Source organism: Nelumbo lutea, chromosome 8 (genome assembly GCF_056320005.1).
Source record: "Nelumbo lutea isolate HS-2025 chromosome 8, American lotus-T2T, whole genome shotgun sequence".
Classification (NCBI taxonomy): domain Eukaryota; kingdom Viridiplantae; phylum Streptophyta; class Magnoliopsida; order Proteales; family Nelumbonaceae; genus Nelumbo; species Nelumbo lutea.
In genome coordinates this window covers 41795707-41817316 of record NC_142691.1, presented here as the reverse complement: position 1 = coordinate 41817316, position 21610 = coordinate 41795707, and the positions used below count along the sequence as shown (strand labels likewise).

The 21610-nt window shown below is 42.0% G+C and overlaps 1 protein-coding gene across 2 annotated transcripts in view; it reads left to right on the top strand.

Moving 5' to 3' along the window:
• The window catches only part of CAD1 (cinnamyl-alcohol dehydrogenase), a 53499-nt gene extending 34490 nt beyond the window's left edge, over window positions 1-19009 (top strand). For both annotated transcript variants that reach the window (XM_088957573.1, XM_088957574.1), the window contains 5 exons: window positions 7931-8044; window positions 8133-8363; window positions 17882-18167; window positions 18250-18400; window positions 18498-19009. In XM_088957573.1, the coding sequence (XP_088813699.1) occupies window positions 7931-8044; window positions 8133-8363; window positions 17882-18167; window positions 18250-18400; window positions 18498-18694 (979 nt within the window). In that variant the 3' untranslated portion in view covers window positions 18695-19009. The remainder of the gene's footprint in view (window positions 1-7930; window positions 8045-8132; window positions 8364-17881; window positions 18168-18249; window positions 18401-18497) is intronic.
• Window positions 19010-21610: the final 2601 nt, after the last annotated feature.

The window sequence follows — 21610 nt, the reverse complement described above, 5'->3', positions numbered from 1 at the left end:
CAAATACCTGTTGGAGCAACGTCTCACCACTTCCCCTTAGCAGCATTGGATTAGCAAACTGCTCGGGTTCGATTTCCGGGTGGAATACAAGGCGGGAACCTCGAATCGCGCAACTGATGCCTTGTCTAGGCGATATGAAGACGCGATGGCTCAGTGTGGAATTTCCCAACCCCGGATCTCTCTATTAGATGACATTAAGAAGGCAACGCCACAGTCTCCGGAATGGTCGTTCCTGGTCTAGAAGATCCAGTTCGGCGCTGCCGACTCCAATTGGTTGCTTCAGGACGAGTTGGTGCTATATAAAGGCCGGGTACATCTTTCGCCAGACTCCCCATTGATTTCCATCATCATCACCAGCATCCATAACTCCACCCATGAGGGCGCTCAGAAAACGCTACACCGCGTTCGGGCTGATTTCCATTGGCGAGGTATGAAGACTTCTATAAGGGATTTTGTCCAGAATTGCTCCACGTGCCAACAACATAAATGGGAAAACCTACACCTGGCAGGCCTCCTTCAGCCCCTTTCGATCTCGACATAGATCTGGGCCGACATCTCCATGGACTTCATTGAGAGACTTCCCAAGGTAGGCGGCAAATCGGTCCTCTTCGTGGTGGTAAATCGCTTCTCTAAATATGCCCACTTCATTCCTCTATTACATCCGTACAGTGCCACTTCAGTTGCCCTCGCCTTCTTTACGCATGTTTTTCGCTTACATGGATTACCAGAATCCATCGTCAGCGATAGGGACCCGGTCTTCACTAGTGCCTTCTAGAAGGAGTTATTTCGGCTACACGGCACCACCCTGGCCTTCTCCTCAGCTTATCATCCACAGTCCGACGGTCAGACGGAGCTGGTAAACCGCACGATCGAGATGTATCTCCGTTGCTTCGTAGGGGATCAACTGAGACGGTGGGTGGATTGGCTTCCTTGGGCCGAGTACTGTTACAACACGACCTACCATTCTTCCCTTGGCATGACTCCCTTTCGCGTCGTTTATGTCTGGGACCCTCCTTGCTTGCTGTCCTATGAGCCCGGTTCTACTCGTTTGGAAGAAATTGATCACTCCTTACAAGAACGCGACGCCCTCCTAGCCGACGTCCACCTTCGCTTACAGCAGGCCCAGCTCTGCATGAAGCTCACCTATGACAAGCACCGTCGGGAACTGTCGTTCGAACCAGGACAATTTGTTTGGTTAAAACTCCAGCCCTACCGGCAACGCTCCTTGCGCCACAGGGCTGCCCCGAAACTGGCCCCTAAGTTCTATGGGCCCTTCAAGGTTCTACGGCGGATTGGCAGTGTGGCCTACCAGCTGGAATTGCCGGAGAATAGTCGGATTCATGATGTTTTCCACATCTCCTTGCTGAAACCATTTACGGGTGTTCCTCCGAACCAAGTCCCCTCCCTGCCACCCTTGAAAGAAGGAAAACTTGTTCCCCAGCCTAAGGCTCTCACCCACTCTCGTATCAATCGAGGTATTCTTGAAGTCTTGGTGGAATGAGGTAGCTTACCATCGGTCGAAGCCACCTGGATCCCATTGGCAGAGTTCCAAGCCACGTATCCGGAGTTCGAGCTTGAGGACAAGCTCTTAGTCCAGGAGGGGAGTAATGTTATGGACACATTCCTCGGGAAGAAGTATCATCGTCGCCGGCAGCAGCAGGAACCTGACCCACGGCCAGCAGTAGCAGTGATTCAATGATTCTCATCCTACCCAGTTCGGCAACAACAGTCTCATCCAGATTAGATTAGATAATCTTGCTTGTTCTTATCTTATTGTTCTTATCTTATCCTATTGTTCTTATCTTATCTTATTAGTTGCTTATCATATTAGGATTAACTTATCTTATCCCTAGCAAGATATAACTGGAAGTCTCCCTATTCAGCAAGGAGACTCCCTAGGATTAGGACTCTTGTAATATCCTATTTAAGGAGACACTATTATTGAATGAGGATATCGAATATTTAGTTACGAAGTGAGTTAGGAGAGTTGGTGATCTCTTGAACAAATCACCAAGGCGCCAAGATAGGTTCATCAAGAGCAAGAAGGAACAAGGGAAAACAGGAGGTTTTCCCCGTGGACCGACCCGCGACGAGATCCTATTCTCGGGCCCTCAACATAATCCCAGCTTGTTATATATGTAGTCTACTCTCCCCCGACTCAAACCTTTTGTAAACAAGTCTGCCCACTGGTTTCCCGTATTAACATATGCAGTCTCTATCACTCCATTCAGCACCTCTCTCACAAAATGACAGTCAACTTCGATGTGCTTGGTTCTTTCATGAAACACCGGATTGGAAGAGATATGAACCGCTGCCTGATTGTCACAATAGAGCTTCATTGGAGTACTGATGTCATATCCTATCTCCTGTAGAAGGTTCCTTAGCCACACTAATTCACAAGCAGTATGTGCCATGGCCCTATATTCTGCTTCTGCACTGCTTCTTGCCACAACTGTTTGCTTCTTACTTTTCCATGTTACCAGGTTACCCCCCAGAAAGGTGCAATAGCCAGTGGTAGACCGTCTATCAAACATAGAACCTACCCAATCAGCATCGGTATATCCTTCTACTTCCAGTTTTCCGCCACTTTTGTACAGCAAACCATGGCCAGGAGCTCCTTTCAAGTACCTCACAATCCTTAGTACTGCATTCCATTGTGGGAACAAAGGTTTCTGCATGAACTGACTCACCACACTAACCGCAAATGAAATATCTGGCCAAGTAATGGTTAGGTAGTTTAGTTTGCCTACAAGTCGTCGGTATCTGCCAGGGTCTTCAAATACTTCACCTATATCACTGCTCAGCCTCGTATTTGTTTCCATAGGTGTCTCAGTCAGTTTAGTACCCAATAGACATGTTTCTTCCAGTAAATCAAGCACATATTTCCTCTGACACAAATTAATGCCATGCTTAGATCTTGCTACCTCTATGCCCAAAAGTATTTCAATTTGCCAAGGTCCTTTGTCTGAAAGTGTTCCTGTAGGAATGCCTTCAATCTGTCAATGCCCATTTTATCATTCCCAATCACAACGATATCATCTACATACACCACCAGTAGTATTTTGCCTACCGGAGAGTCATGACTGAAGACAGAGTGATCAACTTGGCATTGTTTCATACCAAACTTCTTGACCACCTCACTGAACCTACCAAACCATGCTCGAGGGGACTGTTTAAGTCCATATATAGCCTTCTTAAGTCTGCATACCTTACCATCCTCCCCCTGAGCAACAAACCCTGGTGGTTGCTCCATGTAGACCTCCTCAAGCAAATCACCATGCAAAAAGGCATTTTTGGTATCTAGCTGATATAGAGGCCAATCATACATAGGTACAAGGGAGATGACAACACGAACTGACCCTATCTTAGCAACCGGGGAGAATGTCTCTGTGTAGTCAATGCCATAGTTTTGGGAGTACCCTTTTGCAACCAGCCGCGCCTTCAGGCGCTCAACACGACCATCTGGCAAATACTTAACGGTATACACCCACTTACAACCGACAGCCTGCTTCCCAAGAGGAAGAGCAGTGAGGTCCCAAGTGTGATTATGATGGAGGGAAGAGAGCTCTTCTTCCATAGCACGGCACCACTCTGGAGAGGTAAGGGCTTCACATCCTTAGGAACAACCACTGAGGATAACAAAGAGATGAACTGGCGATGGGAGGCGGAGAGGTAAGGGAATCACAATTGGAAATGGGGTGAAGGGTGTAGGTGCGTTTTCCTTTCCGTAAGGCAATGGGAAGATCAAAGTCGGAGGCTAGTGTTGGATCTGGAGCTGGATCTGTCGACGGTGATGAAGCCGGAGGAGTCGCAGCCGGTACACGTGGGCGATGTGTATACACGTGACGGATAGGTGGATGGTCAACGGACGGTGGCACCGGAGGCACGACTAGAACCAAAGGAGGAGGATCTGCCACAGGAAGGGGAAGAGGAGGAGGTGATGTGGAGGAAGCAGCATCACCAGACCCCACGAAGAATGGAGAAGACTCGAAGAAAGTAACATCAGTACATACCAAGGAATGACGAGAACTGGGATGGTAACACTTGTACTCTTTCTGAATCAGGGAATATCCCAGGAAGATACACTTAAGGGATCGTGCATCTAAATTGTCAGTCCTGGGACCCAGATTATGGACGAGGCAGACACACCCAAATACCCGAGGAGGAAGCGGAAACGGAGACATGTTGGGGAACAAGACACTAAAAGGAGAACGACCATCAAGAATAGACGTGGGCATCTGATTAATTAAGAAACAAGAGGTGAGCATTGCATCACTCCAAAAGGGTTTGGGAACATTCATGTGGTGCATGAGTGAGCGTGTGCCGTTTCTACAAGATGTCAGTTCTATCTCTCAGCAACCCCATTTTGTTGTGGGGTGTAGGTACATGAAGTTTGGTGTATAATGCCATGTTGGTCCAAGTATTCTTGAAAAGATGAAGACAAGTATTCATGGCCATTATCAAAACGGAAAATTTTGATGTGAACGCCAAATTGATTGTGGATCTCAGCATAAAATTTCTGGAAGATGGCAAATAATTCACTTCTTTCTTTCATTAAATAGAGCCACGTCATTCTTGAAAAGTCATCAACAAAAATAACAAAATATCTGTATCCATTATATGACATCACTTTATAAGGACCCCAAACATCTGAATGAATTAAAGAAAAAGGACTCGACACACGGTTATCAACCTTAGAACTAAAGGGAACATGATGGTGTTTCCCAAATTGACACGACTCACAATCTAGAACAGAAAGCTGACTCAATGAAGGGACCAAGGACTTCAGCACTTTCAGCGAAGGATGACCAAATCTACAATGCCACTGGAGAGGAGAAATAGATGACTGAAGGGCCATTGACGTTCTTCCACCACCATCAAGATAATACAGTCCACCAGCTTCATGCCCTCCACCAATCTTCATCCCTGTCTTGAGATCCTGAAAAATACACATAGAGGGGTAAAATGTAATGGAGCATTTAAGGGACTTGGTTAGCTTACTAACAGACATAAGATTAAATGGAAGCTTAGGTACATATAAAACAGAGGATAGGGATACAGGGTCTAGGTCAACATTACCAACACCACGAATAGATGATGTGGAGCCATTAGCAAGGGTAACAGATTGTGATGTTGAGCAATGTGAGAGATGAAAACACACCTGGAGTTCCCGTCATGTGATCGGAGGCTCCAGAGTCAATAATCCAGGGGTTGGGTGTGGATGCCAAACAAGCCATACCTAAGTGTGCAAAGGTAGTTGTGTTATGCTGCGATGTGGATTGAACAAACCTTTCATACTCATCACGAGGAACACTCACCATCTCCTTGCCTGGACCATCTGAAGAGGTAGAAGGCATTTGGTCAGCTTGACTGGTTCTCCTGTCTAAAGCTGGAACTGGTGTCACTAGTCATGGCATGGTTGGCCCACGTCGAGGGTGGACCATGTATGTCATAGCAGTAGTTAATAGTATGTCCATCCAAACCACAATGAGTACACCTCCGTGGACCCGAGCCACGTCCTCTACCACGAGCTCCCCCCGAATCTCTGCCTCAAGTACGACCACCACCACGGATATGTGTAGATCCACCACTACCACTCCGGCCATACACTGGACCACTACTGCCACCACAGCCAAGTTGGGCTCCTCGAGCCCCACTTCTGCCACCTCGACCTCTCGACACTGCAAATGCTGATTTATCTGAGATATTAGAGTTTTCCATAGATCCAATGGAAGTCCTCCGAAGACGAGCAAACATCTCTAAAGATGGAAGGGCAGATCCTCCTAGTATTTGGGCTCATACTGGTTCATACTCAGACTTAGCCCCACCAGAAACCAAGTCACATCAAGTTGCTCTCTCTGTTGCTGTTGAACCTTGACATCAGAGGTGAGAGGATGATAGACATTTAACTCATTACGGATATTTCTCATACTGGCATAGTACTCCTCAAGGCTCTGATTTCCCTGTTGCAGATTGAAGTATTCCTGATACAGTTGATATACCCTAGTTGTATTATCCTGACCAGAATACAATTTCTTAGCATGATCCCACACCCCTTTGGCTGTGTCAAGAAACATGAAGTTCACACTGATTCTGGGTTCCATACTGTTTCGCAACCATGTGATGGTCTGTGCATCTTCCTATTCCCAGTCTTCATACTCCTGAGAATTAGTGGGGGGTTTCTCCTCTCTTATGTGCTTTACCTTCTTCTTCGCCTTTAGAAAAACCTCTACAGACTTGGCCCAAGGGACATAATTCTCTCCATTCAGTTTAGTGGAGGTCATTTGGACATTCAGGTAGTCAGTAGATATCATCACACTAGCTTTACTATCACTGTTATCTGCCATTGCCGAATTCCCTTATCACTGAATCCTGAGCACTACACACTACACACTGCACACAGACACTTCACCGAAATCTGCACACTGATTTCAGCAATAATAAAGGCTGAAAGCCGTACTTGTAACACCACAAACCCTACTCTACAGCTACCGGAAGTTTCACCATTAAGTAAACACTACTTCCCTTCGAATCACACGCAAACCAGCATAAACCCTAGCATACTGCAATCTGAAAACCCATCATACGATCTGTACCACACCTCTCGTGTTCCATAACAGAAATTATGCATAAAAAAACTCCTTACCTCATCGCCTGAAGGCCAACCACACGAAGGAATGAAACACCACTGCACTACACGCACCAGCCGTACATTAATTAGGGGAGGGCTTAGAAACCACAGCAACCAATCACCAAAGACACCACCAGAGGCATAGAAACCTCCAAGGGAAGAGGGCGATCACTCCTTTTCAGCCCTTTTCCCAGTCTCCAACCAACGGCTGAGAAATCCAAGAGAAACCCTAGTTCAAATGCGCAGAAAACAGAATTCTAGCAAGTCTGATTTGTTTAATGTGGCTCTGATACCATGTTGAAGTTTGGCCTGCCCTAGAAGTCTGTTTTGTTTGTTAGCTGAAAAGTAAAGCAAACAGCATTCTCAACAGGTACAAAGACCGAAATACCCCTTCACTAACAATAACCAAATGATTATTTAGCCAATGATGGATATGTCTGCATAAGCGTATTGATTTTTATTGAGAATAAGATGATTTCATAGAAAATTATGTCCGGTATTTAACTAGCAGCTTTGAACATGTGAATGGGTGGCATGATAATTTTTTTGATCAGTTATGAGCAGTATGATAATTCTCTTTGTCAAATGGTAAGCATATATTCAACACATGAATATGGAACAATGTACAAAACAGTTGAAGTTCATAAGAATAGAGTTCCCTTGTTATAACCATAACTTCAGTTACTGATGATTATGTATTTATGTGTTAGATCATAAACTTTGCATCACCTACTTGATGTTGTTCCAATGATTGGTAGAATGCCCACATGTCTGACACTATTCTGTGACAATGTTTGAAACTTGAAAGGTTAGGATATGGAAGATGGCCCAGCATACCATGGAGTCAAGTTTTTGGTGATGGAATCTAATATTGCTGATTCCTTGGCTAAAATGGGCTGGGGTTGAAGGGATTCTATAGTGGTTGTTTTTATGCAATTGCCCTTGAACTTTTTTTTTTTTTTTGTCTTTAGGACCTTTTTGTTCAATGCTATACAAGACATGGCATGTTTCCTTAACAAAAAAAAAAATGATAGATATGCATCAATTTCCTCATACTATCAGATGAAAATAATGTTTAGTCCAATTAAGAAGAACATGATGTATGGCCTTCTAGTCAGCTTTGAAGTTTTGATTTTGTTTCAATGGTGGAAATATTGATATGCTGTAGCTTGATTTGCCTTTGTGATCTAGAATGCCATCATACGGAAACATCTAGATTCAGTTGATAAATGGGCCCAGAAACAAGACTCTTTTATGATTATTCATTATTCGCTAACTAGTGTTAAAATACTCGTGCAGGATTCTTGGGCCTGATGATGTTTCTATGACCATAACTCATTGTGGAGTTTGTTATGCTGATGTTATATGGACAAGAAATAAACATGGAGACTCGAAGTACCCTTTGGTGCCTGGGTATGTGTCATTTCTTACACAGTTATTGGTGTAAGTCTGCTCTTTGCTTTCATTAGAATTGATGATTACATACTGTTTTATGTACCAGGCATGAGATTGTTGGAATTGTAAGAGAAGTTGGTTCAAATGTTCACCGTTTCAAAATTGGTGACCATGTTGGAGTGGGGACATATGTCAACTCATGCAGAGATTGTGAGTATTGCAATGATGGGATAGAAGTTAATTGCTCAAGGGGTTCAACCTTTACATTTAATGCTGTTGATGCGGATGGGACAATCACAAAAGGAGGGTATTCAAGTTATATTGTAGTTCATGAAAGGTGAGTCGGTTATTCTGTTAAGCTAGTTTTTCTGTATTCATTTTTATTTCTTTTTTTACTGTATTTAAATTTCGTAGCTACAGTAGTTACCTTTCCTTGAAAAGTTTCCATAGTTTAGAAGTTCAAGACTGCTATCAGCCTTGAACCCTAATAGATTTCAGGTTCGAAAATAGAAGGAAAATGTAGAGAAGAGAAGAGGAAGAGAAGAGAGAACTGTAGAACACAAAGGGTTGAAAGGAGGGACAGAATCTGAATGTTCTCCCGCCGCCACTTCTATTTAGTATTTACATGGAAAGGACAGATCTGCCCTTAATATTTACATAACAAATAGAACAAAATAAAACTGAAATAACCAACTGACCACCAGCTAACCCTAGGATGACTAGAACACATTCTACCCTGCGAACACAGTGGGACCATAGCTGTGGGGCCCACATCAGTGTTCTCTACACTCCCCCTCAAGTTGGGACTAAATGTTTATCATTCCCAACTTGGATAGATCCGCCTCTAGTTTCTTCCTTGGTACAACTTTGGTGAGGATATCTGCTAGCTGCATGTTGGATGTGATGTACGGGAGACACACTCGATCAACTTCAATATGTTTAGTTCTGTCATGCTGCACTGGATTGTGTGCTATATTAATAGCCGCTTGATTATCACAATACAGCATCAAGGACTTCTCATACTCAATACCCAACTCCTCAAGTAGTGATCTCAGCCATAGAATTTCAGCCACTCCGTTAGCCATTGACCTGTATTCTGCTTCAACACTAGATCGGGAGACAACACTCTGTTTTTTACTCCTCCAAGAGACAATGTTACCTCCCACAAGGGCACAATATCCAGAGGTAGACCTTTTGTCATCAACACTCCCATCCCAATCGGCATTCGTATAGACCTCCACCTTCATGTGGTCATTGTTCTTGAACAATATACCTCTAACTGGGCATCTCTTCAAGAATGCTAATATTCTTTCTACTGCAAGAAGATGCATGGTTCTAGGAGAATGCATGTACTGGCTGACAACACTAATTGCATAACTGATATCTGGCCAAGTGAGGCAGAGATATAGGAGCTTTCCCACTAATCGCTGGAACATAACTTTGTCTTCAAGAGGCTCCTCACTCTCTGCACTAATCCTATGGTTCTGTTCAATGGGTGTATCTGCAAGCTTGACACCTAACTTTCCAGTTTCTGCCAACAGATCTAGAACATATTTCCTCTAAGAGACAGAGATCCCTTGTTTAGATCTAGCAACCTCAATACCCAAAAAATACCGTAGTGCACCAAGATCTTTCACCTCAAACTCTTGATGAAGGAGCTGTTTGAGGGACTCAATCTCATGGCTATCATTTCCTGTCACCACAATATCATCAACATATATTGCAAGTAGTGTCAGAGAGGACTCCATCCTCTTGATGAACAGTGTATGATCTAACTGGGCCTGTACATAACCGAACTTCCCAAGGGCTAGCCTGAATCTATCAAACCAAGCTCTAGGTGACTGCTTCAAACCATACAATGCCTTATTGAGCCAACAGACCTTCTTACCTGTCTCTGTATCATAGAATCTAGGAGGCAACTGCATGTAAACCTCTTCCTGCAGGTCTCCATTCAGAAAAGCATTTTTAACGTCCATTTGGTACAAAGGCCAAGTGTGGCTTGCTGCAAGAGACAATAGAACTCGAATTGTGGTCATCTTGGCTACCGGGGCAAAGGTCTCCAAGTAATCTATACCATAAGTCTGGGTGAACCCTTTTGCAACTAGCTTTGTACCTCTCAATGGAGCCATCTGCATTGTGCTTCACAATAAATACCCATCTGCATCCAATTGGTTTCTTTCCTTTGGGCAGATCAACTAGCTCCCAGGTATTATTTTTCAACAGGGCATCCGTTTCAACTTGCATTGCACCTCTCCACTCTGGGACTGATAGGGCTTCTTGCACTGTTCTTGGAATAGGGACATTGGCAACGGAAGTAAGATAGGACCTGTAGGAGGGAGATAGGCGATCATAGGATAAAAATTGGGAAATGCAGTGGGCTGTAGATGTGGTGCAATGTCGTTTCCCTTTACGGACGACAATGGGAAGGTCAAAGTCGTCTGCAGGAGGTGAAGTGGAAATAGTGGAAGGAGTCTCTGTGGGCCCTGAGACTGTAATACCAGGACTTGGAGCCACAGAAGAGGTTGGAGCTGGCCTGGACTGCTGATGACCGTGATCAACCTGCCTGCATCGCTTGTGATAGACTCTTAACTCTTGATCCCTCTGACCACCCTCACTACTACAGCCCTCATCACCCAATGGAATAGGTAAAGGAACAGCCCCAAAAGTATTAACCCTACCCTCACTGCGTTCCCCCTGAAGAAAAGGACCAAAATCCCCACTCTCACTGCTTTCCCCCTGAGGAGAAACCCGAGAATAATAGGGTGTATCCTCAAAGAAAGTAACATCCATGGAGACAAACTTCTTCCCTGAGACAAGATCATAGCAGCAATAACCCTTTTGAGTTTGTGCATAACCAAGAAAGATGCATTTGGAGGCCTTTGGTTCGAACTTGGAGTGATGGGGTTAGAGAAGCTGAACAAAACAGGTACAACCAAATGTTTTAAGGGGAACAATAAACAACTCCTCATTTGGGTATAGAAGGGAAAAAGGAGGTTTCATATCAAGAACCCGAGAAGGAACCCGATTAATAAGATATACTGCTGTGAGGATAGCATCACCCCAGAAGCGAATAGGGACATTGGAGGTAAACATAATACTTATAGCCACCTCCAAGATGTGCCTATTCTTCCTTTCTGCAACCCCATTCTGCTGAGGTGTATGAGGGCAAGTGCTCTGGTGGATAACCCCATGATTAAGAAGGTAAGATGCCAATGGCTTAGCAAAGTATTCCTTTACATTATCAGATCTAAGAACTTCGATCTTGGCATCAAACTGGGTTAGGATCATTTGGTGGAAGTTTTGGGTCAGGGCGGAAAACTCATCTCGTGAACGCATAAGATAAACCCAAGAAAACCGAGTATGGTCATCAACAAATAACAAAAAATATCTATACCCACCCATAGAAGGGATGTGATATGGCCCCCAAACATCAGTATGCACAATATCAAAAGAACTATTACTCCTTTTATTACTCAATGAATAAGAGTTTCTACCATGTTTAGCAAACTGACAACTTTCACATTTCAACTGGGACAACTCAACAGACTCAAACAAAGTAGGAAACAGACTCTTTAAGGATCGAAAAGACAAATGACCCAATCGGTTATGCCAAAGCATAACTGGACTCACACTCTGAGAAACAAGTGACTTCTTATCCACTGACTCTTCCTGAAGAGAACTCTCCTCGAGCAGATAGATCCCATTCGTCTCACGGACAGTCCCAACCACCTTCTTCGTTTCTAGGTCCTAAAAAACACATCGGTCAGGGAAGAAAGTTACTGAGCAGTTCATATGTTTGGTAATACTACTAACTGAAAGAATGTTAGTATCAAGCTTAGGAACATGCAAGACAGAAGACAATAAGATAGTATCCGATAGCTTGATATCACCCTTGCCAGAAATGGGGACAAGAGAACCATCAACAATAGATACTTTATCCTTACCAGAAGACAAATGATAAGTGGTAAACAATGAAGGCAAGCTAGTCATATGGTCGGATGCACCTGAATCTATTACCCAACAGGGTTCAGTAGTACCTGGAGCTGAGGCATGATAGGCCGAGGCTTGAGTACCTGAATGTGCGAAAGCAGATGTGGCAGGGGCTGATGATGACTGCGATGGCTAAGCTGAGTTCCCAACTTCCTTTTCCAATTGTATTAGAGCAGCCCGAACTGCAGCTAAGGTCTCTAAAGGTGTGGCTCTTGTGCCAGACGAGGATGCTGAATCAGTGTTCACGGCCACATGAGCATTACCCTTCTTGCTTCTCAACTTTGTCGGGACCAAATGAGGATGCAGTTTCCAACATGTTTCTTTTGTGTGTTTAGGTTTCTTACAATGCTCACATACCACATCTCTTTTATCTTCCTTCTTCCTGTCCCTTTCTGAATCACCTCCTGATTTGGGTTTAACAGCTACAAGGGCTGGTGTAAGAGGCTGAGGTTGCATCATGACTTTCCTCCTGGTCTCTTCACTATGCACTAAGGAGTATGCCTGGGAGAGAGTCACACTATCTTTGGTCAATATCTGTTGTCGCACAATATCATACTCTGAATTCAGACCTGCCAGAAACTCAAACACCCTGTTTGTCTCGACTTGCTTTCTATGGGTCTATGCATCTTTGGGACTCTCCCACTCAAGAGTCTCTAAGTGATCAATCTCATGCCACAGGGACTTCAAGGTAGAGAAGTAGGCCGAAACCGGTTTCTCTCCTTGTTTAAGAGTGTTCACCTCACATTTCAATTCATAAGCTATGGCAACATTAAGGGGTTGGGAATAAGTTTCTTTTATAACATCCCATATCTCCTTGGTTGTCTTTGCCTACAAGTAATTTCGACTGATATGAGGCTGCATAGAATTACACAGCCATGTCATAACCAAGTAGTTTTCTTGGACCTACTTGGTATACATGGGGTCTCCCTTGGAAGGTTCTTTCACATCTCCCAAGAGATACCCTAATTTACCCCTTCCCCCAATAGCCATCATGGCTGATTGGGCCCATTCCAAATAGTTTGATCCATCAAATCTTACGGTTGTAATCTGAAAACTTGTCTCAGAAACACTATGATAACTGTTGTTCCCAGAACTGCCTTCTGCGTGATTTTTAAACTCCATTTCGTTTAAGAACCAGTAGTCTCAAAAATTAGGGTTACTATAGTCGAAGAGCAGCACTTGGACTATCAATCACAATAAAAAATCAGTATAAAACTAATCTGTATGCACGGTATATGTGCATGAAACCAGTATAAGTCTGGTCTGAAACCAATTAGCAAACACGACAGCAGCAGTCCGTACAATTTTCACTCCTTAAAAGAGTTTGAAACCCCAAAAAAGATTTGAATACAGTTTGGAGAATGATCTGATATGTTGAAGCATAATTAGGGTTTTAATCAGTCCTTAAAAAAATCTCAGCCGCACATTCCAAGCAGTACCAACAGATAAGACTTGTAGTAGGGTTAATATGAAACCCTAAAACTGATCAATGCTGAAACAAAAAAAAACTTAAGAAGAGCTTCATAGGTAGATCACAAGACTCGGCCCAGCAGCAGGGTTTGCAGCAAGATTAGTAGGGTTTGCCGTAGGGTTAAGACCAAACCCTAGAGAATAGAAAGAAGAAAACCCTAGAATGGTTCGGCCGCCCTTTCTAGATAGGTCCAACCTATCTCCTCTGATAGTACTTCTCTTAGAAAATAAAATAACTTATAAGAGAATGTTGTTCGCTGCCTTCCAAGGTTACCCGAACCCCAGTCCTCTCTGAAATTTCTGATCACCAACACTTTGCAACCGTGGCAAGTCTTCAACAGCTGCTAAACCCTCTGGCGATCTCCAAGAATCAGTCAACGAACTCTACTTTCTCAGCTTCCAGCCCTAGATGGTTCTCATGTGGTCGGCTGGACTAGACTCACATGAGAAACCCTAACCATGTAGAAGTTCAAGACTGCTATCAGCCTTGAACCCTAATAGATTTCAGGTTCGAAAATAGAAGGAAAATGTAGAGAAGAGAAGAGAAGAGAAGAGGAAGAGAAGAGAGAACTGTAGAACACAAAGGGTAGAAAGGAGGGACAGAATCTGAATGTTTGCTGCCGCCACTTCTATTTAGTATTTATAGGTTATGCTCATTACATGGAAAGGACATATCTGCCCTTAGTATTTACATGACAAATAGAACAAAATAAAACTGAAATAAATAGCAACTGAAATAACTAACTGACCACCAGCTAACCCTAGTATGACTAGAACACATTCTTGTTGGACAGTTTTGTATGCCCTTAGCTTCAATCAGAATGATGTACTTTATGAGTTTATTGTAAATGAATAAAAGTGCATATTTGATTCATGTTCCCTTGGTATGTTTCTGTGTAATGCCCTTAAACTGGACACTTAATGAGGCTCGCGTTAGTTTAGAATGTTCACAGCCAGTGGATCGGTCTGGGGAGACCTATCCTGATAAGGCTGACACTGTGGTGCTACCAAGTCGGTTGGGGTGGCCTGTCTCAGCTGCCAGGGTGAGACCCTAGGCACATACAGTGTAGGATTAATTGAATCTATGAACTGGACCAGATTTCCAGTATTGCCCTAGACCTTGGAGATTGATGGGCAAAACTGAAAAGTTACACCCGACCCCTAGACTCGATTATGATACTACACTAGGTGTCGGATTGGGCTGTCTTTGATGTATCAATCAGTGAGATCCTTAGCGGGGGTCAAAACCTGAGTATGTTGGGACAGTCTGAGAATTCATATGAGTGGGTGATCATAGTGACAGGATCTGCCCCTTTGTCAGACAAAGGTAATGATCGGGATGCACTCTCACTGATGGAAACCAAGACTGCCGGCAGCCGATTTCAATCGTTGGGATTTGTTTTGCAAAATATATTTTATATGATATATAAAAGTATGTATATAATGATTTCTAAAAGTTTTGCAAAAGGTTTTAATTCCCAGGATCCATACAAGTAGAGAGTGCAACACTGTTCCTTGCAGTCGAGGGAGAGGTCTTCTCTTGTCGGGCAGTGTATGATCATTATGGGCTGAGAGGTTAAATGTAAGACCATTGAGGATAATACCTGATGGGCTAATCTTGCATCTGCCCACAGTCTTTGGGTGTTACAAGGTGGCTTGGCCCAGGGACCACTTAGGGTAAGTGTTGGGCCCATAGAGCCCATTTGATGGGTTTCAGGGGGTGCACTATCCATAATAGTGTATTCGGCCAGGCCTTGTAACAAAGGCTGGGCCGAACCCATGTGGCTGATGTGTAGATCAATGCTTGGGTCTCACGCCATACAAGGAAGCCCAATTGGGCAGCAGTTTGGAAGGCTTAATGAATACATAACCCTTAATGGGCCTAAAGACCATTTCGAACTGGGTTATTTAATTAGTTATTTATGGGGCGAATTCTGAGATAGATTAGCAGATAGGATAGAGTCTTGACCTATCCACTCAGAGAGTCTAGATCTGAATGTGATTCAGATCTAAAAACCTCCTAATGAGATTAGGAGAAAGCTAATCTAATCTACAGATAAGATAAGGGTTTATCCTTATCACCTGAAGAGAAGGCTGATCCAAATATGATTTGGATATGCAACTCCTAATTGGATTAGGAGCTGATCCTTTAGGTTAACAAAAGAAGGAGGGGGCGGCAACCTTTAGATGAATGAGATATTCACATCCTCTTGAGTGCTGAAATCACAGAAGGAAGAATTAAGCATCCCTGCAGAATTCTTTCTTGCCGCCTCCCTGTTCTTGCCGCCCCTGTTTGCCAGTTCGATCTCCAGTTGTGGGAGAAGTCAAGATTCGATCTTGACATCAGTTCTTTGAGAAAGAACCGATAGGAAGCTGTGCTCACGTGCCATCTTGTTGTTTCTTGCGAAGGACAAAGTTCTTGGAGAAGAACACTGTTGAATCTGCTCCATCCTGCACTGCACCATCTTCAGTGGGAGCAGTCTTTGGATCCTTCCTTGGGCTTGAACACCTTCGTTGGGGGATACTATATCTCCGTATCAGGTATAATCCTCTCCTACTCCTTTTGGTTCAGATCTGGTTCAGTTTATGGTTCAAGAATGATCATTGAAAATATGATTTTCTAAATAGGGAATGCGATTCCCAGTTGAAGGGAGAGAAAAAAATTTTGAAATTCGCCCCCTTATTCCGCATTCTTTGGGAGTCCATACGATGGGTCTCTCATCCCTTCAATTCTACCCTACGAACACAGTAGGACCATAGCTGTGGGGCCCACATCAGTGTTCTCTACAGTTATAGAGGCAGGCAAGAAGTCCATATGATGAAATCACCCACATCTTTTAGAAAGTGAGTGGTATAGAGAAAAGGATACTTTTTAAGGCAATGTGGCAGGGGCCACTGTACTGAAACTTGCCACATGAAGAGAGGATCATGTGCAAATTGCAATATTTGGTCTTGGTTCTTTACCAGTACATGCCCTCCAAAGATATCGTAACCCCATCCCTATTTCCAAATACCATAATCTCAATGTATAGTCTATAAATCCTTTTCATTTACCAGTGATGAAATAAAAATCATCTAATTTCCTTTTTAATCCATCTTGTCTGGAAGTAATTGCCTGTGGTGAAACAAATATTATGATAAGACACTGAATAGAATAGAATGGTGGAATAGGATTTATGTAGTCAACCCCAAATAGTTGGGAGAAGGCCTTAAATGATGATGATGATATTGATGTTGCTGCTGTTGATGATGATGTAATAATAAGATGCAACTATTGCATTGATTTTGTGTTTCTTTTCTAAGCATTCAATTCATAAATGTAGAGAAAGTGTTCCATTAATGGGAATGGGCGTGGAAGTCAAGCCTTTGGAGGAGTGTGAATAACTGAGGAATCTTTCATATGGTTATGGTTGAGGTGCAAAACCCATCTGTATCTTGTTGTGTGCCCTCGATAAACCTTTTTATAGGACTTCTACTTGAACAATAGAACATTTGAGTGGATAATGTAGCAAAGAGAAAACCCCAATAATTTTCTATTATTATTTAATTTTTTTTCCATTAGAAGGTGGGGCATAAGGCTGACATGGACTGGGCTAGTGAAGAAATGATGAGTTTCAATGATCACCTATGTTATGATGGCAGGTAGTTTTAGTCATTAGGTGAACAATTCTGACACGTTGAAGAAATAGGTAAGGTCATCTAGAGGAGCCTATCTGACCTGAATAGCTTACCTCTCTTCTTGATCAGTTCCTCGAAAACCTATTAGTCATGATTCAGGTCTGTGGACAAAACTATGGCCTTTTTTCCAAAATTTTATTTTCTCAAAGTAACTGCCTTTCCCTATGTTTTGCATATGTGTTCTATATACTTGCTTTTGGAGATTGTAATCCAACAGAAAGAATTCTACTCAAGTCTTCAGTTTTTTTGCAGTTAGAATGTTTATGGAACTCAGCCAACCCCATATAGTTGGGATATGGCATGGATGATGATGATGATAAATGTTTAAACTTGGTCCATATGCCTGACCACTAATTAGCAAAATTTACATCAGACTGATTTATGAAGTGCTTATGACATAATGGCAATAGATTTTCTGGTCATGACTGTTATACCATTTGGTCCACTTCATTTTTGCTGAAGTGGGAATTTTAGTGCCAAAGTTTCAGTTTTTCTTTTTGGTTAAGAGGACAAGATTTTATAATTTCATTCCATCTTTCTAGCCATTGACATTGTGCTTTTGTGGATTATAGTCATTATTTAGTTTACATTAAATCTAATTTAACATTCTTTTTCATGGTCTCAATTTGCCAAAATAATTTGAATCGACTCCCTGCTGATAGAAAGTTGATTCTATTTAACCAGATATGACCAATGTCATTGGTGTTACTTCAACAGGTATTGCTATAGGATACCTGATGATTACCCATTAGCATCAGCTGCACCCTTGCTCTGTGCTGGAATTACAGTCTACAGTCCCATGATGCGCCATAAGATGAACCAACCTGGTAAATCCCTTGGGGTAATTGGGTTAGGAGGCCTTGGTCATATGGCAGTGAAGTTTGGAAAGGCATTTGGACTACATGTAACAGTTTTCAGCACAAGCATGTCCAAGAAAGAGGAGGCCTTGAATCTTCTTAAAGCAGACAAATTTGTGCTTTCGTCTGATCCGGAGCAGATGCAGGTAATATTCATTTGGAAGCAGCTATTAATATGTCCTTTGCAGTTTATTTTCTATTTTTTATTTTTTAACCTTATGTTTACAGGCCGCGGGAAAATCTCTTGACTTCATAATTGACACTGCATCTGGAGATCATCCATTTGATCCGTACATGTCGCTTTTGAAGACTTACGGTGTTTTAGTCTTGGTGGGTTTTCCAAGCGAGGTCAAATTCTATCCTGCAAGCCTTAATATAGGTATTCCATCTTGCAATCCTTTGAAACCTGACAATGTATTTGCTTCATTAATTGCTTCATTTATCAAATAACACAAATTGATTTTGGCAATTGGCAGGTATGAAAACTGTTTCTGGTAGTGTAACAGGTGGCACAAGAGAGACACAAGAAATGATAAATTTCTGTGCAGCACATAAAGTATACCCTGAAATTGAAGTTATCCCTATTCAGTATGTGAATGAAGCTCTGGAGAGACTAATAAAAAGGGATGTGAAGTACCGTTTTGTTATTGATATTGAGAACACCTTGAAGTGATGCAGGAAAGAAAAAGGGTATCTCGCCCTCTCTACTCACTGTGCGTTTTTAATGTCCTAGGGTATGGAGCAGCTTCTGGGCTTTAGACCATATACAGATGGATTTTTCCAAGATTATATATAAAAGAAAAAGGTATCTGACATTTTTAAGTGATATGTGTTTGACAATGTATGCCAGGGTCTAATATGAGATGTAGACTGATTTTATAAATTTTTTCCTACTTTATTACATGTGTTATTGGGTGTGTTTCTGAATAATAATTCTCAATCTATATTTTAGAATTTTGATAATCATTAAATTGGTTAGAGATATTCATAATTGGTGTGTAGGCTAAATGTTCTTAATCAGTGCATGTAGCTTATTCTGACAAGGTTGATACTTTTGTATTCCTTTGTGAAGAGTGGTTTTTCTCAACCACTAGGGTCAAATTCAAGGTATGAGTGTGAGTGTTTTGTGATATGCTAAACTGAGCCATTCCAAATTATTCTTAGATTTTATGATTGGTGGAATATCTAGATAATTATATATAGTCCTCGAACTTGATAATGATACTTGGCTAGAGTAAATACCCCAAATATGTTTTCTCTGATGGATATGCAAATCTACCAATAGTGGGTTTCAAAAGAGTTTGTTTTATAAAATGTATTTATATTAATAAATACTTTATTTTCTACACTAGTTTGCAAAGTATTTTTCTTGGGATTTCCCTCATGGTAGAAAACATAATACTGTATTTTCCAGAGTAAGGATTAAATCTACCCTAAATTATAGTGTAAGGCATCTATCATGGTGCAAGTGTTTTAGTAGGCTCAAGAACCTGATTGACATGCCCCAATTTGGACCAATGGGTTTGGGCTCCAAGAGTGGTAGAGCTTGGACATAAAAGGCTGAATGTCGAGCCGATTTGCTTGGTGCGATTTCTTGAGGAGAATTAGACCATAGTGGGTCCCATCCTAGGGATTTGATTTCAGGGATGGGTTCTCTCTTTTATTGGGTCAAATTTGGTTCCAATGAGTTCCACACCCTATAAGCTACCTTATTCATAGCTTTTTGAGAATAAGCATTCCAAATTTAGTTTGTTGAGAAAAAGGAAGGTTCTAATTCGATTAAGATTCTTTCTTAACAATAAAGAGGCCTATTTTAGGCCTTGTTTGGGAGTGTTTATGTTAAAAATAAATGTTTATTGAATAAGTGCTTAAAAATAAGTGTTTATACGAATAAACACTTATTTGCATTTGGCACCAAGCTTTTTCAAATGTTTATTTTAAAAAATAAGCATTTATTTCCCTACCTCTTTATTATAGCCGAAGAAGTTTTAAGTAGAGGGCTTTCTCATTTGTTTTTGGATAACCCTTCTCTTTATATCGGGTTCCATGAGGATGCTCATATATCACTCACTTTTTATACGCAGACAACACCATTATTTTTGTAAATGGCACTGAGAGTTCTCTAGTGAAACTCATGGATTTCCTCAAACAACATGAACAACATTCCAGGCAAAAAATTAACATGAGTTAGAGTGCTTTTTATATATCCTCCAAAGCCTCGAATGCTCGTTGTAATGTGGTGAAGGTTGCGTTAGGTTTTGAGAAACACCCTCTCCCTTGTAAGTACCTTGGAGCGCCAATTCATAAAGGTAAGGCCATACCTTGTATGTTTGAGGAACTTTTTGCTAAATTTCAGAACAAAGTTGCTTCTTGGGTTCTTCACGGGGCAAGCTTATTTTGCTTAAACATGTTATTTTCTATTAATATTTACATTATGATGGCTCTAGAGTTGCCGAAACTCACTATCTCTAGAATGGAGAGACTTCTAAACAAATTCTTATTTTCAAGTCCGAGTGAGGATAGCAAGAAAAGTTGGGTTTCTTGGAAAGATGTTTGCAGGAATATTAAGGAGGGTGGCCTAGGCTTAAGGCAACTACATGATGTCAATAAAGTCTTTAGGCTTAAAGCTTTGTGGAGAACACTAAATATAGAAGGGGTTTGGCCCAGTTTCTTCCAATCCAAGTTGATCACTGCCCTCACCAAGAATCAGCATTACAAAGGTTCCTCTACATGGAAGAAAAAAATTTCTTTACTGGAAGAGTTTTATACTTTAATTGACTTGGCACGTTAGAGAGGTTAAAATGAATTTCTGGCTTGAGAACTGGTTTTCAACAGACCATTATTATGGCATGCCCAAAACCCTGCCGAGGTAGATACCTCACTTAGATTATGTGATGTTCTTGACTCCTCGGGCGCATGAAATTGGAATGCTATTAATAATAATTTGGAGCCATCTATTAAAGAAGAGATTGCTGCCTTGGATTTACAATTGAAGTTGGGTTCACAGTCGGAATCGAAATTGGAATCAGAATCGAAATCTTCCTAAATTGGAATCGGAATGGTCCATTCTCATAGTCTGTTTGGTTCAGAGAGGAATAGGAATAAGAATTAAAAACAGCAGGCATGGGGTTTCATTCCCAAGGGAGGGGCAGGGAATGGTCATTCCCCATTGGGGGAATGTCATTCCAGCAGGAATAGGAATGGGATTCCGATTCCATCTAACCAAACAGTTGGAATCGGAATAGTCCATTCCGATTCCGATTCCAGACTCCTATTCCCACGAACCAAGCGGGGCCTTAATTGTTGTTCGATTATGAAAGATGTTAGACTCGTAGCCAATCAGGTTTTGTAGTGAAAAATTTTATGAAACCGATGGATCCCAATGAAGATAGTCATTCATTGCTGGAAAATTTTAGTGGGTAATATTCCCACTTTTGCGGCTATCCAGAACCTTGGAATTTTTATGGCTTTAGGTTGTAACTGCTACAAGGAGAGGAAAGTTGAAATCACTGATAATCTGCTAGCTTTTGGCACCCTTCCTACAAAGGTTTGGATTCATTTAAGTCAAATTTTAGATATCCCCTTGATT